This window comes from Hyperolius riggenbachi, chromosome 12 (genome assembly GCF_040937935.1).
Source record: "Hyperolius riggenbachi isolate aHypRig1 chromosome 12, aHypRig1.pri, whole genome shotgun sequence".
Classification (NCBI taxonomy): Eukaryota; Metazoa; Chordata; class Amphibia; order Anura; family Hyperoliidae; genus Hyperolius; species Hyperolius riggenbachi.
This window is the reverse complement of record NC_090657.1, coordinates 88,559,234-88,575,127: the sequence shown is the minus strand read 5'-3', so window position 1 is coordinate 88,575,127 and position 15,894 is coordinate 88,559,234. Positions and strand designations below refer to the sequence as shown.

The following is a 15,894-nucleotide window of genomic DNA, read 5'->3' as shown; positions in this document are numbered from 1 at the left end:
AACCAGAGACAGCACGCGCCCCCGCTCCCGAGTCCATCATCCCGCAGAGACTAGTGTTAGCCGTCACGGAGACCTGGGAGAATTGGACAGAGGTTTTGGGTCCCTTTCAGCAGGATGTTCCTGAGGGAAAACCTGAAGGGGTCATGTTTATCCCACTACCATTTCGTTTACAAGTTCTGCAACTCTTTCAAGCCCATAAGAATGCTGGTCATCCTGGAGCTGGCAGAACGCAGGATCTGATTGCCAGGTGTGCGTGGTGGCCTTCTTTGGCGACAGATTGCAAGGAATATGTCAGGGAGTGTGCGGTATGTGCCCAGAGTAAACCCTCCCGGCTGGCATCGGTAGGAAGGTTGCAGCCTTTGCCCACCCAGAGTGAGCCATGGACCCACTTGTCCATGGATTTTGTGGGGGAATTGCCCAAGTCTGAAGGCATGTCGGTCATTTGGGTGGTAGTCGACCGTTTTAGCAAAATGGCCCATTTTGTGCCCCTGAAAGGACTCCCCTCGGCTCAAGAACTGGCCGAATTGTTCATCGTTCACGTCTTCCGGCTGCATGACATTCCGGAAGACATTGTGTCAGATAGGGGAGTCCAATTCGTGTCTGGTTTCTGGAGGGCATTTTGCCACCAAATGGGCATGAAATTGTCTATCTCGTCAGGCTACCACCCACAGACTAATGGGCAGACTGAACGAATTAACCAGTCTTTGGAGCAATTCCTAAGATGTTACGTTGCGGAGGCACAGAGTGACTGGGTAAAATTTCTACCCTTCGCGGAATTCGCACAAAATAATTTGAAGAATTCCTCGTCTGGTTTCTATCCATTCCAGATTGTGACAGGGAGGTCACCCAAATTCTCCCCTTTTCCAGTTGTCTCTTCTCCATTTCCAGCACTGGAGGATTGGCAGAGGTCACTCAGGGACAATTGGGAAATTGTTAAGGGAAACTTGCAGAAGGCATTCCGGGGTCAGAAGGGTCAAGCGGACAAGAGACGGTCCGTGGAATGGAAGTTTCAGCCAGGGGATTTAGTCTGGGTGTCCACATGTCACTTGACCCTGAAGCAGCCATCTGCCAAACTGGGCCCCAGGTTTGTGGGTCCATTTTCCGGGACTAAAAGAATCAATAACGTCACTTACGCCATTGATCTTCCTGCCAGCATGCGGGGCGTAAGGTCGTTTCACGTGTCTCTACTCAAATCTGCGGTTCATGTGGGTCCTACTCCTCCTCCTCCTGTGATGGTGGAGGACCAACCTGAGTACGAGGTGGAAAAGATATTGGACTCACGCATGGTACAGAACTCGGTACAGTATTTAGTGCACTGGAAAGGGTACGGCATTGAGGAGAGACAATGGGTACCAGGGACTCGCATGCATGCTGATGAGTTAAAGAGGGAGTTTCACACTTTGCACCCAGAAAAGCCTGGTAGGAGTTGTCCGGAGTCCACTCCTCGGGGGGGTACTGTAAGGAGGCGCGGAGGAGCAGCCGCCTCTGATCAGCGTGAGGCGGCTGCTCCCACTGAAGGCATGGCGGTATGCGGAGAAACCGTCTGACGCGGCGGTTAGTACATGTGACCCTATCTTCACTGGATCCCAGCGCGGGGAGGCCGCCGCCCGTACGGCTAGCGGTGCGGCCAACCCCGCGCATGGGGCACCAGAGGGCTTGCTGCACAGTGATGTGGCTGGGACTCGTAGTCCCTCTAGATTTAGAGTGACGTGCGCGCACTCAGGCAGGATTTATATTACAAGCAGAAGTGAGTCAGCTGACCAGGCTGGTCAGCTGACTCTGGCCCCACTCCTCATTGGTCCAGCACTTAGGGAGGTGCTGGGAAGTTCTTGCGTATATATACTGCTGGCTGGTCATTTCTCGGGTGTCTGGCGTTGCGATCACATACGTGGGAGCACCCAGATCCGTAGTCAGATGCGCAAGTGTGCCGGGACCAGCTGGAGCTGTAATCCTACACTTAGCTAGTTTCTGTTGATAGCTAAAGTACTAGTTTGATTGTGATTATCTGTTTTGACCTTTTGCCTGCCTGACTATCCTCCTGAACTCTGATCTTGTACCTCGATATTTCTGATACTCTGTTGCCGAAACCCCGGCTCGTCCTAAGACCCTGCTTCCGCCTCCTGATCTTGTACCTCGATATATCTGATACCCTGTTGCCGAACCCTGCCTGCACTTAGACTCTGCCTTTGCCTCCTGATCTTGTACTTTATCTGTCCGTGTGTGTACGACCTGGCTTGTCCGACCTCGAGAACCGACCTTACTGTTAGAGGCAGTTCCCCGTTCTGTTAGTGACCCTTCCTCCTGAGGGTTACTTTCAGATAATCCTTCCTACTGTCAGCCTGACTCCTCCCGTCTTGGACAGTCCAGGTTTGCGGAAGGAATCCGTGCAGTACTCCTGACTGCGCTGAGGCTTTGTCCTCAAAGTGTTACTGTTACACCAATACACTACACTCTACTCAGGTGAACAGAGGTTAGCTGGTATATCGGATTATCGGTGATACTGCAGATCACTTATAATCTGGTATACATCTGTATTTCCAGTGATACTGCAGATCACCGGTAATCAGATCCTCTCTGTGCTTCACCGATCGTTACATTTACATTTTCAGAGTTTCTGAACATGCATAGCGGCAACTGATAGTAAGTTACAAGGGAGGGAGTTCAAACCAAATATATTTATTGCTATCAAACATCTTTATTGAAAGTAAAGATAAACAATACATACTTATAATACATACTTAAAGGAATACTATCGATGTATGCATTTATTTTTAAATGCTGTATGTTGTAGCACACATTAGGACAAGTACTAGGAGCAATTTGATTCCTCACACAGCTGTTCCTCTCAGCTGTAAAATCCTCCGTCAGTTTTGGCCGTCAGTGTTTGATACAAATGTATCTATATGCTGAGGGCTCCCAGAGGGCTAAGCCCATGTCTGCACAGGGGAGTTGCTATCAACTCCTCAGTTTATAGTTTAATTATCACCTTGCTGAAAGAATCTTATTGATATGGTGGTAAGGGGTTAAAGATTCTAGCAATGTGTGTTTATTATCTTTGCTTCTCTTGACTGATAAAGATACTAATAATGCTAATTGTAAACAGTGGTCTGCCCCTCTCAGCAGCTTGTAAAGTGGATGCAGCCTGGAGTGAATCACCACAAGCAGGCAGCCAGACTGAGTGTAAACACAGACTATTGTTTATAGCTAGTTATATTCCAGCAATATTCCAGCTCATTTAGTTACCTGTTACCACCTCAGATCAGCCTATTTCTCCTCATGTCTCCTGCATGCTGTGAGTGACACAGTGAAATATATTTGTGAGCTGTGTGACAGAGTAACCAAGCAGCTCAGGGTGACCCAAACTACTATGAGCTGTGTGAGAAATGAATTTTTAAGCAGGGATAGCAAGAGAGAGACCTGGGTGAATAAATAAAGTGCCCCTAGCACTAGTGGTAATGTGTACACTAATATACAGTATTAAAAAAAAAAGTCGTTTCAATCGATAGTACTCCTTTAACAATACATACTTAACAATACATAAATATATTTTATTCATTCTACAAGTTAATGTTTGAAGAAAGTATTAGCTGAAGACAAGCCCTCTAGCCTACAGATTGCTTCCACAGACACCTTGGTATAGTAGTCCAGAATGTGGAAGTTCCTTCAGTATAAACACTCTTAACTTCTGTGGAATTGACAGTTACGTCTGCTGATATGCCTTTTGGGATAGTTTTGGCTATTCAGTTTGCGCCTATAGTTCTACAGTAAATGTTAGCCTTAAAGGGAAGGTTCAGAGAGGGGATTCAAAAAATAAAAATAAATTTCCACTTACCTGGGCTTCCTCCAGCCCGTGGCAGGCAGGAGGTACCCTCGCCGCCGCTCCGCAGGCTCCCGGTGGTCTCCGGTGCCCGACCCGACCCGGCCAGGCCGGCTGCCAGGTCGGGCTCTTCTGCGCTCCATTTCCTGGGACTTCTGCGTCCCACGCCGGCGCGCTGACGTCATCGGACGTCCGCCGGGCTGTACTGCGCATGCGCAGAACTACTGCGCATGTGCAGTACAGCCCGGCGGACGTCCGATGACGTCAGCGCGCCGTCGTGGGACGCAGAAGTCCCAGGAAATGGAGCGCAGAAGAGCCCGACCTGGCAGCCGGCCTGGCCAGGTCGGGTCGGGCACCGGAGACCACCGGGAGCCTGCGGAGCAGCGGCGAGGGCACCTCCTGCCTGCCACGGGCTGGAGGAAGCCCCAGGTAAGTGGAAATGTATTTTTATTTTTTGAATCCCCTCCCTGAACCTTCCCTTTAAAGGACTTACGAGGCCAAATGTAAAAAAAAAGTTCAGTACCTGTAGCAAATTTGAATGCACGGAGGATGCCATCTGCGCCCTTCGTGCAGTTCCGCCGGGTCCCCGCTGCTCAACTTCCCCCCGGGCCAGCTACCGACCCCAAAGCCCGGGTCGGGCTCTCATGCCTACTGTAAAATGTCCACCTGAGCTGGTCCGCAGTCCGCACAGACACGAGTGCGGCTGCACAACTCTAGGGCCTCCCCCCGATCCACGCTACAGGAGACAGCCCGGGAGGAGATTGAGCAGCGGGGACCCAGGGAACTGCACGGACAGCGCGGATGGCATCCTCCGTGCATTCAAATTAGCTACAGGAACTGAACTTTTTTTTTACATTTGGCCTTGTAAGTCCTTTAAAGGAAACCCGAGGACAGAGTGATATGGAGGCTGCCATATTTATTTCCTTTTTACCAATACCAGTTGCCTGACTGTCTTCCTGATCCTCTGCCTCTAAAACTTTTAGCCATGGACCCTGAACAAGCACGCTGCAGATCAGGTACTCTGACTCAGCTGACTCAGGTTTTACTGTATTAGTCATATGCTTGTTCCAGGGTTTTGACTCAGACACTCATGCCAGAAGGTCAACAGGACTGCCAGGCAACTGCCATTGTTTACAAGGAAATACATATGGCAGCCCCATATCAATGTCACTTCGAGTTCTCTTTAAGGGGTTTAAAGACTGCAGTACTTAAGTGGTTAATGAAAGTTGTAATAAAATGTACTATTTTTTTTTATTTCTCCTCTATCCCTCCCTCCCTCCCCTGGCCAGCCAATCACTGCGATCGGCTGTGATAGGCTTCAGCCTATCACAGCGGATCGCTTCCCTGTGTCCCAGGGGGACAGCCGTGTCACACAGCTGTCCCCAATACAGCGCTGCTGCAGATCGCAGTGCTGTACAAAGTAATTAGACGGCGGTTTCGCCGCTCGGAGACCCGCCGCTCGGAGACCCGCTCCCCAAGCAGGAGATGCGCGCACAGCGTGCGTGCGATCTCCTGCTAGCCCCATAGACAGCCGTACTGCTCACGCCAATTGGCGCGGAGCAGTCGGCAAGTAGTTAAGGACCAGACACTTTTTTTCCATTCAGACCACTGCAGCTTTAACGGTTTTTTGCTCGGTCATACAACCTACCACCTAAATGAATTTTACCTCCTTTTCTTGTCATTAATACAGCTTTCTTTTGGTGCTATTTGATTGCTGCTGTGATTTTTAGTTTTTATTATATTCATCAAAAAAGACATGAATTTTGTCAAAAAAATGATTTTTTTAACTTTCTGTGCTGACATTTTTCAAATAAAGTAGAATTTATTGTGCTACATGTCTTTGATAAAAAAAAATATCCAATAAGTGTATATTTATTGGTTTGGGTAAACGTTATAGCTTTTACAAACTATGGTGCAAAAAGTGAATTTTCCCATTTTGAAGCATCTCTGACTTTCCTGATCCCCTGTCATGTTTCATGAGGTGCTAGAATTCCAGGATAGTATAAATACCCCCCAAATGACCCCATTTTGGAAAGAAGACATCTCAAAGAATTCACTGAGGCCAGAAACCCACTAGGAGCGATTTTCTGAGCGCTTTGTGATTTGAAAAGCTCTTGCTAATGTAATGCTATGGGTGTGATCCCACTTGGAGATTGTGATTTTATAAAAATCCCCCATAGCATTGCATTAGCAAGAGCTTTTTCAAATCACTGGGGGTTAGAAAAAGCTGCTAGTGGGTTTCTGGCCTAAGAGGCATGGTGAGTTCATAGAAGATTTTATTTTTTGTCACAAGTTAGCGGAAAATGGCACTTGTGACAAAAAAATAAAATAAAAAAAGTTTCCATGTCTGCTAACTTTTGACAAAAATCTGCCACGGACTCACCATGCCCCTCTCTGAATACTTTGGGGTGTCTACTTTCCAAAATGGGGTCATTTGTGGGGTGTGTTTACTGTCCTGGTAGTTTGGGGGTGCTAAATTGTAAGCACCCCTGTAAAGCCTAAAGGTGCTCATAGGACTTTGGGTCCCTTAGCGCACCTCACACATGTGGTATCGCCGTATAGGAGAAATTGTATAATGTGTTTTGGGGTGTATTTTTACACATACCCATGCTGGGTGGGAAAATATCTCTGTAAATGATATTTTTTTTATTTTTTTACACACAATTGTCCATTTACAGAGATATTTCTCCCACCCAGCATGGGTATGTGTAAAAATACACCCCAAAACACATTATACTACTTCTCCTGAGTACGGCAATACCACATGTGACACTTTTTTGCAAACTAGGTGCGCTAAGGGGCCCAAAGTCCTATGAGTACCTTTAGGATTTTACAGGTCATTTTGAGGCATTTGGTTTCTAGACTACTCCTCACGGTTTAGGGCCCCTAAAATGCCAGGGCAGTATAGGAACCCCACAAGTGACTCCATTTTAGAAAGAAGAGACCCCAAGGTATTCTGTTAGGAGTATGGTGAGTTCATAGAAGATTTTAACTTGTGAGAAAAAAATAAAAACTTCTATGAACCATACACCTAACGGAATACCTTGGGGTGTCTTCTTTCTAAAATGGGGTCACTTGTGGGGTTCCTATACAGCCCTGGCATTTTAGGGGCCCTAAACCGTGAGGAGTTGAGGAGTAATCTAGAAACCAAATGTCTCAAAATGACCTGTGAAATCCTAAAGGTACTCATACGACGTTGGGCCCCTTAGCGCACCTAAGCTGCAAAAAAGTGTCACACATGTGGTATTGCCGTACTCAGGAGAAGTAGTATAATGTGTTTTGTGGTGTATTTTTACACATACCCATGCTGGGTGGGAGAAATATCTCTGTAAATGACATTTTTTTTTATTTTTTTACACACAATTGTCCATTTACAGAGATATTTCTCCCACCCAGCATGGGTATGAGGAGAAGTAGTATAATGTGTTTTGGGGTGTATTTTTACACATACCCATGCTGGGTGGGAGAAATATCTCTGTAAATGGACAATTGTGTGTAAAAAAAAAATTAAAAAATTGTCATTTACAGAGATATTTCTCCCACCCAGAATGGGTATGTGTAAAAATACACCACAAAACACATTATACTACTTCTGTGACACATAAAATAATGGATAAATAAAGAAAAGCAAAAAAAAAAACAACAACAAAAGAAAACAAAACAAAAAAATATGGTGAACCATATAGTGAACTTTACTTACCAGGTGGCTGGATAATGGAGATCCATATGATTCGTTAGAACACAGATCTGCGAATGTATGATGTGACTGTATGTGTGCTTTAGCGTGAACGGTCAGCTGACAACATAGGCATACACGGCCGTGTATTTTAGGGGGGGGATAAGGGGTTCTTGTGCAATAACTAATTGGTTCTAATAAACTTTTTTGATACTGCAGTAGACGGTCCCTTAGGTTTTTCTTTTTTAAGTATATTCCAGTGGCAGGAATACCATATATTCTGAATATAAGACTTGTTCCCCCAGTTTTGAGGAAGAAAAAGTTTGTCTGATACTTAAAAAATTATGGTACAAGACTGATAGAGAGGGCCTATTTGTAAAACATGCAAAGATGGAGTGGGGCTTCAAATATGTATACAGTGGGTTGCAAAAGTATTCGGCCCCCTTGAAGTTTTCCACATTTTGTCATATTACTGCCACAAACATGAATCAATTTTATTGGAATTCCACATGAAAGACCAACACAAAGTGGTGTACACCTGAGAAGTGGAACGAAAATCATACATGCTTCCAAACATTTTTTACAAATAAATAACTGCAAAGTGGTGTGTGCATAATTATTCGGCCCCCTTTGATCTGAGTGCAGTCAAATGCCTATAGACATTGCCTGATGAGTGCTAATGACTAAATAGAGTGCACCTGTGTGTAATCTAATGTCAGTACAAATACAGCTGCTCTGTGACGGCCTCAGAGGTCGTCTAAGGGAATATTGGGAGCAACAACACCGTGAAGTCCAAAGAACACACAAGACAGGTCCAAGACAGGTCAGGGATCAAGTTATTGAGAAATTTAAAGCAGGCTTAGGTTACAAAAAGATTTCCAAAGCCTTGAACATCCCAAGGAGCACTGTTCAAGCGATCATTCAGAAATGGAAGGAGTATGGCACAACTGTAAACCTACCAAGACAAGGCCATCCACCTAAACTCACAGGCCGAACAAGGAGAGTGCTGATCAGAAATGCAACCAAGAGGCCCATGGTGACTCTGGACGAGCTGCAGAGATCTACAGCTCAGGTGGGAGACTGTGTCCATAGGACAACTATTAGTCATGCACTGTACAAAGTTGGCCTTTATGTAAGAGTGGCAAGAAGAATCAGAATCAGAATCAGAATCAGGTTTATTTCGCCAAGTGCGGCAGATGCCACACTCAGAATTATTTGTGGTACACACAGGCAATTGGGCATAGTGCAAAAATTGACAGACAATTCAGACAGTGTAACAGACTGACATTGTGCACAGAAAGGTGCATAAGACAGGTACATAAAACAGGTGCATAAAACACAGACAAGAATAAAATTAAAGGTAAGCGTGGCGCTATGGTGACCTATGTGGCAGTACTGCAGGGTGACCAGGGGGCCCTGCTGGGAGGACAAGCAGCGTCAGGGGCACTAGTTTAAAAGGAGCACTGCTTGGGGGAAAAAAGAGTTCCTGTACCTGGAGGTTTTGGTGGGAATAGTTCTGTAACGGCGGCCTGAGCGCATGCGGATGAAGAAGCGACTGCCGGGGTGGTGAGGGTCTTGCACGATCCTGTTTGCCCTGGTTCTTAGCCTGGTTGCATGGAGGAGGTCCAGTGGAGGCAGGGGTGACCCAATGACTCTTTCTGCAGCGTTGATCACCCTTTGTAGTTTGCGCCTGTCGCTAGCGGTAGCACCTGCGTACCATACGATGATAGAGGAGCAGAGGATGGACTCGATCGTGGCCGTGTAGAAGCTTGTCATCAGCTCCAGGGGCATGCCGAACTTCTTCAGTTGTCTCAAGAAGAACAACCTTTGCTGGGCTTTCTTTTGGCATATGGTGGTGAAGAAGGGCATTGTTAACAGAAAGCATAAGAAGTCCCGTTTGCAGTTTGCCACAAGCCAAGTGGTGGACCAGAGCAACCATGTGGAAGAAGGTGCTCTGGTCAGATGAGACCAAAATGGAACTTTTTGGCCAAAATGCAAAATGCTATGTGTGGCAGAAAACTAACACTGCACATTACTCTGAACACACCATCCCCACTGTCAAATATGGTGGTGGCAGCATCATGCTCGGGGGGTCCATCTTGGTTGATGGGAAGATGGATGGAGCCAAATACAGGGCAAACTTGGAAGAAAACCTATTGGAGACTGCAAAAGACTTGAGACTGGGGCAGAGGTTTACCTTCCAGCAGGACAATGACCCTAAACATAAAGTCAGGGCAACAATGGAATGGTTTAAATCAAAACATATCTATGTGTTAGAATGGCCCAGTCAAAGTCCAGATCTAAATCCAATCGAGAATCTGTGGCAAGATCTGAAAACTGCTGTTCACAAATGCTGTCCATCTAATCTGACTGAGCTGGAGCTGTTTTGCAAAGAAGAATGGGCAAGACTTTCAGTCTCTAGATGTGCAAAGCTGGTAGAGATATACCCTAAAAGACTGGCAGCTGTAATTGCAGCAAAAGGTGGTTCTACAAAGTATTGACTCAAAGGGCCGAATAATTACGCACACCCCACTTTGCAGTTATTTATTTGTAAAAAATGTTTGGAATGATGTATGATTTTCGATCCACTTCTCACATGTGCACCACTTTGTATTGGTCTTTCACGTGGAATTCTGATAAAATTGATGCATGTTTGTGGCAGTAATGTGACAAAATGTGGAAAACTTCAAGGGGGCCAAATACTTTTGCAACCCACTGTATGTATGGTAAGTGTCACTTAGCCATTATGTATTTTTTGTTTAATTGTGATATTAAATAACTTACCTAAGACTTCTAGTAACACTTCAATGAACATGAAAGGAGACTGGATATTAATACGAAAGTCCAGCGTTTTTAACACTATAATTTCCGACTTCAATAACTCCTCCTTTTTATAAGAATGACCTGCTGATCTCAAGAACTGGATAGCCAGGTTGACATTGATTGTCTGAAATTGATGCACAAATCACAGTCATAAAGCTACTCCCAATCTCATTTTGTCTCATACATATAGAAATTAGCAATATTTTTTGTGCTGTGGATGCTATGAATTTCCACCATATACTGTAAATAGTGAAGTATGTTTAAAATGGCAGAATAGAGCAGGTCACATCAAGAAGTGATTCAGCATTGAGTGTTCTCTTCCCAATTATTGTGTGCCCCTTGTACCTCGTGTCCCCCATGCGTCCTTCTGTGTCCCCCATATGTCCTCTCTGTCCCCATGGTGTCCTCCTTGGTGTCCTTTGTGCCCCCCCCCCCCGGGTGCCCTCTGTGTCCCCCATGGTGCCCTTTGTGTCCCCATGGTGTCCTCTATGACCTACATGGTGTCCTCTGTGTCCCCCATGGTGTCCTCTATGGCCTACTTGGTGTCCTGTGTCTCCCTTGGTGTCCTCTGTACCCTCATTGGTGTCTTCTGTGTCCCCCTTCTTGTCCTCTGTATAAGCTTTCATGTCCTCTGTGTCCCCCTTCATGACTTCTGTGGCCACCTTCATGTCGCTTGTGTCCCCCTTCGAATCCTCTGCTCCACGTGTCCTCCTCCACTTCTCCCAAATCCTCTTCCGCTCCTCTGTGCATAGATAAAAGCAGCGGCAGTAGGTCTCTCACCTCATCCATTGGAGCCTGCAGCGATCAGAGACCTCTCCATACTGTGCTCGCACTAGCGCTCTCTCTCGTATGCTCACGCATACCCAGTATGGAGCCGCTAGTCTTAGGGAGCACTCGGGCTACCAAACATTTTTGAAGCCTCCCGTGAGGAGGGGTTTAAAGGGGGAGCTGATGCTTAAACGAGGAGACCATGAGAGGAGCAGGAAGGCTCTAAAGGACCTGGAGCCTTCCCTCTCCTTAGGTAAGTATCTGGTTCATTTTTTTTTTTTTAGATTCCCATTAGCTTTAAAGGACAACTGTAGTGAGAGGTATATGGAGGCTGTCATATTTATTACCTTTTAAACAATACCAATTGCCTGGAAGCCCTGCTGGTCTATTCGGCTGTAGTAGCGTCAGAATCACACCAGAAACAAGCATGCAGTTAATCTTGTCAGATCTAAACAAAAGATTAAAATACGCTGACCTTAAATCCCGCTTTACCCAGGACAGGTCCCGGATTCGGGGATCCCTGTCCCAGGCTGCACGAGGTCCCAGGAAACGTCCCGCTTTTAGCCGCGGGACGTCCCAGCCTCGGGACTCTGGCCACCGTACTATTGAATGAACTGGCAGCGGCGTCTAGTAGATGCCGTGCCAGTTCATAGCCCGCAGCCCTGCTCCAGGTTACGGGAAGATGGCGTCCGAAGTCCTGTACTGGAGACTATTTGTGTCTACAGTACAGGGCTTCAGGCGCCATCTTCCTGTAGTCCTGCTATTCAATTCAGTGCGGGAGACTGCAGGAGGAAGATTGTCCGGGGGAGATGTGCGCCAGAAGCCGGCCGGGACAGAAGACTTCTGCAGGTGAGTAAATTCCTTTTTTTGCAGGTGAAATGTTGCCTAGTGTGTTATTTTCTGCTGACATGTTGCCCAGTGTGTTATTTTCTGCTGACATGTTGCCCACTGCGTTATTTTCTGCTGACATGTTGCCCATTGCGTTATTTTCTGCTGATATGTTGCCTATTTTCTGCTGACATGCCCACTGTGTTATTTTCTGCTGACATGTTGCCCACTGCGTTATTTTCTGCTGACATGTTGCCCACTGTGTTATTTTCTGCTGACATGTTGCCCACTGCGTTATTTTCTGTTGACATGTTACACAGTGTGTTATTTTCTGCTGACATGTTGCCCACTGTGTTATTTTCTGCTGACATGTTGCCCAGTGTGTTATTTTCTGCTGACATGTTGCCCACTGCGTTATTTTCTGCTGACATGTTGCCCATTGCGTTATTTTCTGCTGATATGTTGCCTATTTTCTGCTGACATGTTGCCCACTGTGTTATTTTCTGCTGACATGTTGCCCACTGCGTTATTTTCTGCTGACATGTTGCCCAATGTGTTATTTTCTGCTGACATGTTGCCCACTGCGTTATTTTCTGTTGACATGTTGCACAGTGTGTTATTTTCTGCTGACATGTTGCCCACTGTGTTATTTTCTGCTGACATGTTGCCCACTGTGTTATTTTCTGCTGACATGTTGCCCACTGCATTATTTTCTGCTGACATGTTGCCCATTGCGTTATTTTCTGCTGATATGTTGCCTATTTTCTGCTGACATGTTGCCCACTGTGTTATTTTCTGCTGACATGTTGCCCACTGTGTTATTTTCTGCTGACATGTTGCCTATTTTCTGCTGACATGTTGCCCACTGTGTTATTTTTTGCTGACATGTTGCCCACTGTGTTATTTTCTGCTGACATGTTGCCCACTGTGTTATTTTCTGCTGACATGTTGCCCATTGCGTTATTTTCTGCTGACATGTTGCCCATTGTGTTATTTTCTGCTGACATGTTGCCCATTGCATTATTTTCTGCTGACATGTTGCCCACTGTGTTATTTTCTGCTGACATGTTGCCCACTGTCAAAACACAGAACCTGACTGGATAATAATACACAATAATATCCCTATCTGGGACTAAAATTTAACTTTTATTAAATCACATTAAAATTGTAGAACACTACAATGGGATTGTAAGAACATGATGTCTGAGAAAAGAAATGCTGAGGAGACTATAGTAATAATTGTGGCTAAGAGGGCTCCTAAATACGAAACCTCAAAGTCTTCCTAGCAAATCTAAAAGTACATAAATAACACTACCCCCACCAAAAACCCGACATGTTTCACTTCCCGAGGGAAGCTTTTTCAAGGGAACTATACATAAGTGCTGAGTGCAAAACGTGCTAAGGTGCAAATATATACAATCATATCATTTCAGTACATCAAAAATAGCATCATGGCTATATGATAGCAGCCAAACGAAAAACTCCTCAAACTGATCCTTTTATACCATCACTAGGACCTAGGGGAGGAGCTAAGTCACCTGACATACATGCCCACCTTTTTGGATAAACCTATTGGTCCAAATGGCCGTCAATCACTCTATCCACCAATGAGGGGTAAGTACTATATCTACCATGTATCGATTTACTAGTCCTGAAAGACCTATATTCGCTCCAAAAAGAGCCTTATTCTCATGCGCACATTAAATCTTATTTCCCCGTCCTATTCGCGCTAGGGCTACACCAACAGAAGATACATTTCACCCAAGATCGTATTAGGGCGCATCTGATTGGTCCTAAGGAGGTCACATGGGTTGGGTACTCTTGATATCCAATGGGGAGTGAGTAGTATGACGTCGTATGAAAGCCAAATGTGATACATTGGCTGGGGGCGTTTTAAAAGAACATAGCTGCGTCCCCATTCGTACAGCCGCATGGAGGGGGCGTAGATAGAGCGTCATGCTAGCGTAGACTTAAAGTAAATATACGGAAGTCCTCGCTATGGCGTACAGAAGACGCCTACTTGTATACATGTTGCTAAGCAACCCTGTTGGACCAGACGTTTATGTAAACATCAGAAAGTACGTTCCACAGGCAGATCTAGGCTCTCCCATCAGATAAAACATAGTGATCCTCCCAGGTTAAAATGACGGTAAGTATCTACAAGAAGGAGTCATTGTGGAATCTCCATACAGCGGTCCGCATTATTACACATAAGGGAGCATAATAGATACATATATGGACATACCAGAGGCGTACATTCGTATACATTTTACGCCTCATGTTTCAATTAAACCTAGGTATAGAGGATACAAATGGTGATAATACTAAAATCCCCAGCCGGAATGTGAACAATAAATGTCTTCCAAAAAATTAGAAAGGTAAGTATCCACAGGGCAATGTCTCCAAGAATCTCCAAAGCAAGATCCACATTAACATAACACATTGGAGCAGATTATACTTGAACACGTTAAGACGTATCAATATATTTAACAAATAAATGCAAACCCACATTTCAGGTCAGTTTTAGGGGAACCTAAATGGGACTCCACATCCAGAAATGAGGACATATCTGGCAAGTCCCATTGAACCACATGAGAAGGTAGTCAAATAAAGGGGGCATAAGTGAAGCCCTCATTGAGGCCATCTGGGTTTAAGGTACCCAGTCTATAAATCCACTGGGCTTCCAATTGTCGCAGTTTGAGATCAAGGTTACCCCCTCGTGGGCCCAGCACCCACTGTTGGATAACCCAGAATCTCAGAGTAGAGGGGTCTCCATCATGTTTGTCTAGAAAATGCCTAGCCACTGACGTATTTCTTTTGTGCTTTATGTCACCTAAATGTTCCATAATTCGTGTTTTAACAGCACGTGTGGTCTCCCCAATATATAGCAGTGGACAAGAGCATTTGATGGCATATATCACACCCTCTGTTTCACAGTTAAAGAAATCATAAAGGTCATAGATTCTCCCATTTTTTGGTGATAGAAAGTTTTTAAATTTTTCAACATGTGCACATGCCTTACATCTAGCACATCTGTGCATTCCTTTAAGGTTGGAATCTAGCCAGGTTTTCTTAAAACCTCCTGATCCCCCTCTTAACCGGGAGGCAAGAATGTGTTAATGTATCCCCCAGATTTTTTCCTCTACGATAGGTGAACCCTGGGCTTGTGGGGAGATAATCTCTTAACTGCGAATCAAGCTGTAAAATCCCCCAGTGTCGTTTCAAAATCTGTCTTATCCTATTCGATTGGTTCGTGAAGGTATTTATTACTCTAGTCTTAGCCATTTTCATATTTCTTTCCTTGATCTTAGGTCTCAGAAGATCAGTTCTTTGAGTTAGTTCGGCCTTATGTTTGGCCTGATCAATAATTTTTTGGGGGTAGCCTCTTGCTTTAAACCTTTTTTCCAAAGTACGGCATTCTTTTTCAAATTCCATCGGGTTAGAGCAGTTTCTTCTTGCTCTTAAGAACTGACCTTTTGGGATACCTCTTTTTAAAGGTTCAGGGTGGTAGCTTTCCCAGCTTAGTAAGGAATTTGTTGCCGTTGGTTTTCTATATATCCTAGTGTCAAGACCCCCCTCAAAATTCTTCTTTATCTGAACGTCAAGGAAATTCAGTGAGTCTTCACCAATCTCAAAGGTAAACAGCATACCTATCTCATTGTGATTCAACTGGTCCACAAAATCCTCAAAAAGTTCCCTGGGGCCGTCCCACAGTATGAAGACATCATCTATGAAACGGCCCTAGAAAAGGATGTGGGAGGCATAAATTGCCAACTCCTCTCCAAAGACCACCGTATCCTCCCACCACCCCAAAAAGAGATTGGCAAAGGAGGGCGCACAGGCTGTCCCCATCGCGCAGCCTTTTAGTTGTAAGTAGTATTGATTCTGGAACAAAAAATAGTTCCTAGTCAGAATGAATTCCAATAGTTGTAAAAGGAACTCAGAGTGTCCTCTAACATGTGTGCTGCGAGTTCTTAAAAAA

At 45.2% G+C, this 15,894-nt stretch overlaps 1 protein-coding gene across 3 annotated transcripts in view; it reads right to left on the bottom strand.

Moving 5' to 3' along the window:
- CNTD1 (cyclin N-terminal domain containing 1) overlaps positions 1–15,894 on the bottom strand; it is a 96,076-nt gene that overhangs the window by 31,389 nt on the left and 48,793 nt on the right. For all 3 annotated transcript variants that reach the window (XM_068261901.1, XM_068261900.1, XM_068261899.1), the window contains exon 5: positions 10,278–10,440. In XM_068261901.1, the coding sequence (XP_068118002.1) occupies positions 10,278–10,440 (163 nt within the window). The remainder of the gene's footprint in view (positions 1–10,277; positions 10,441–15,894) is intronic.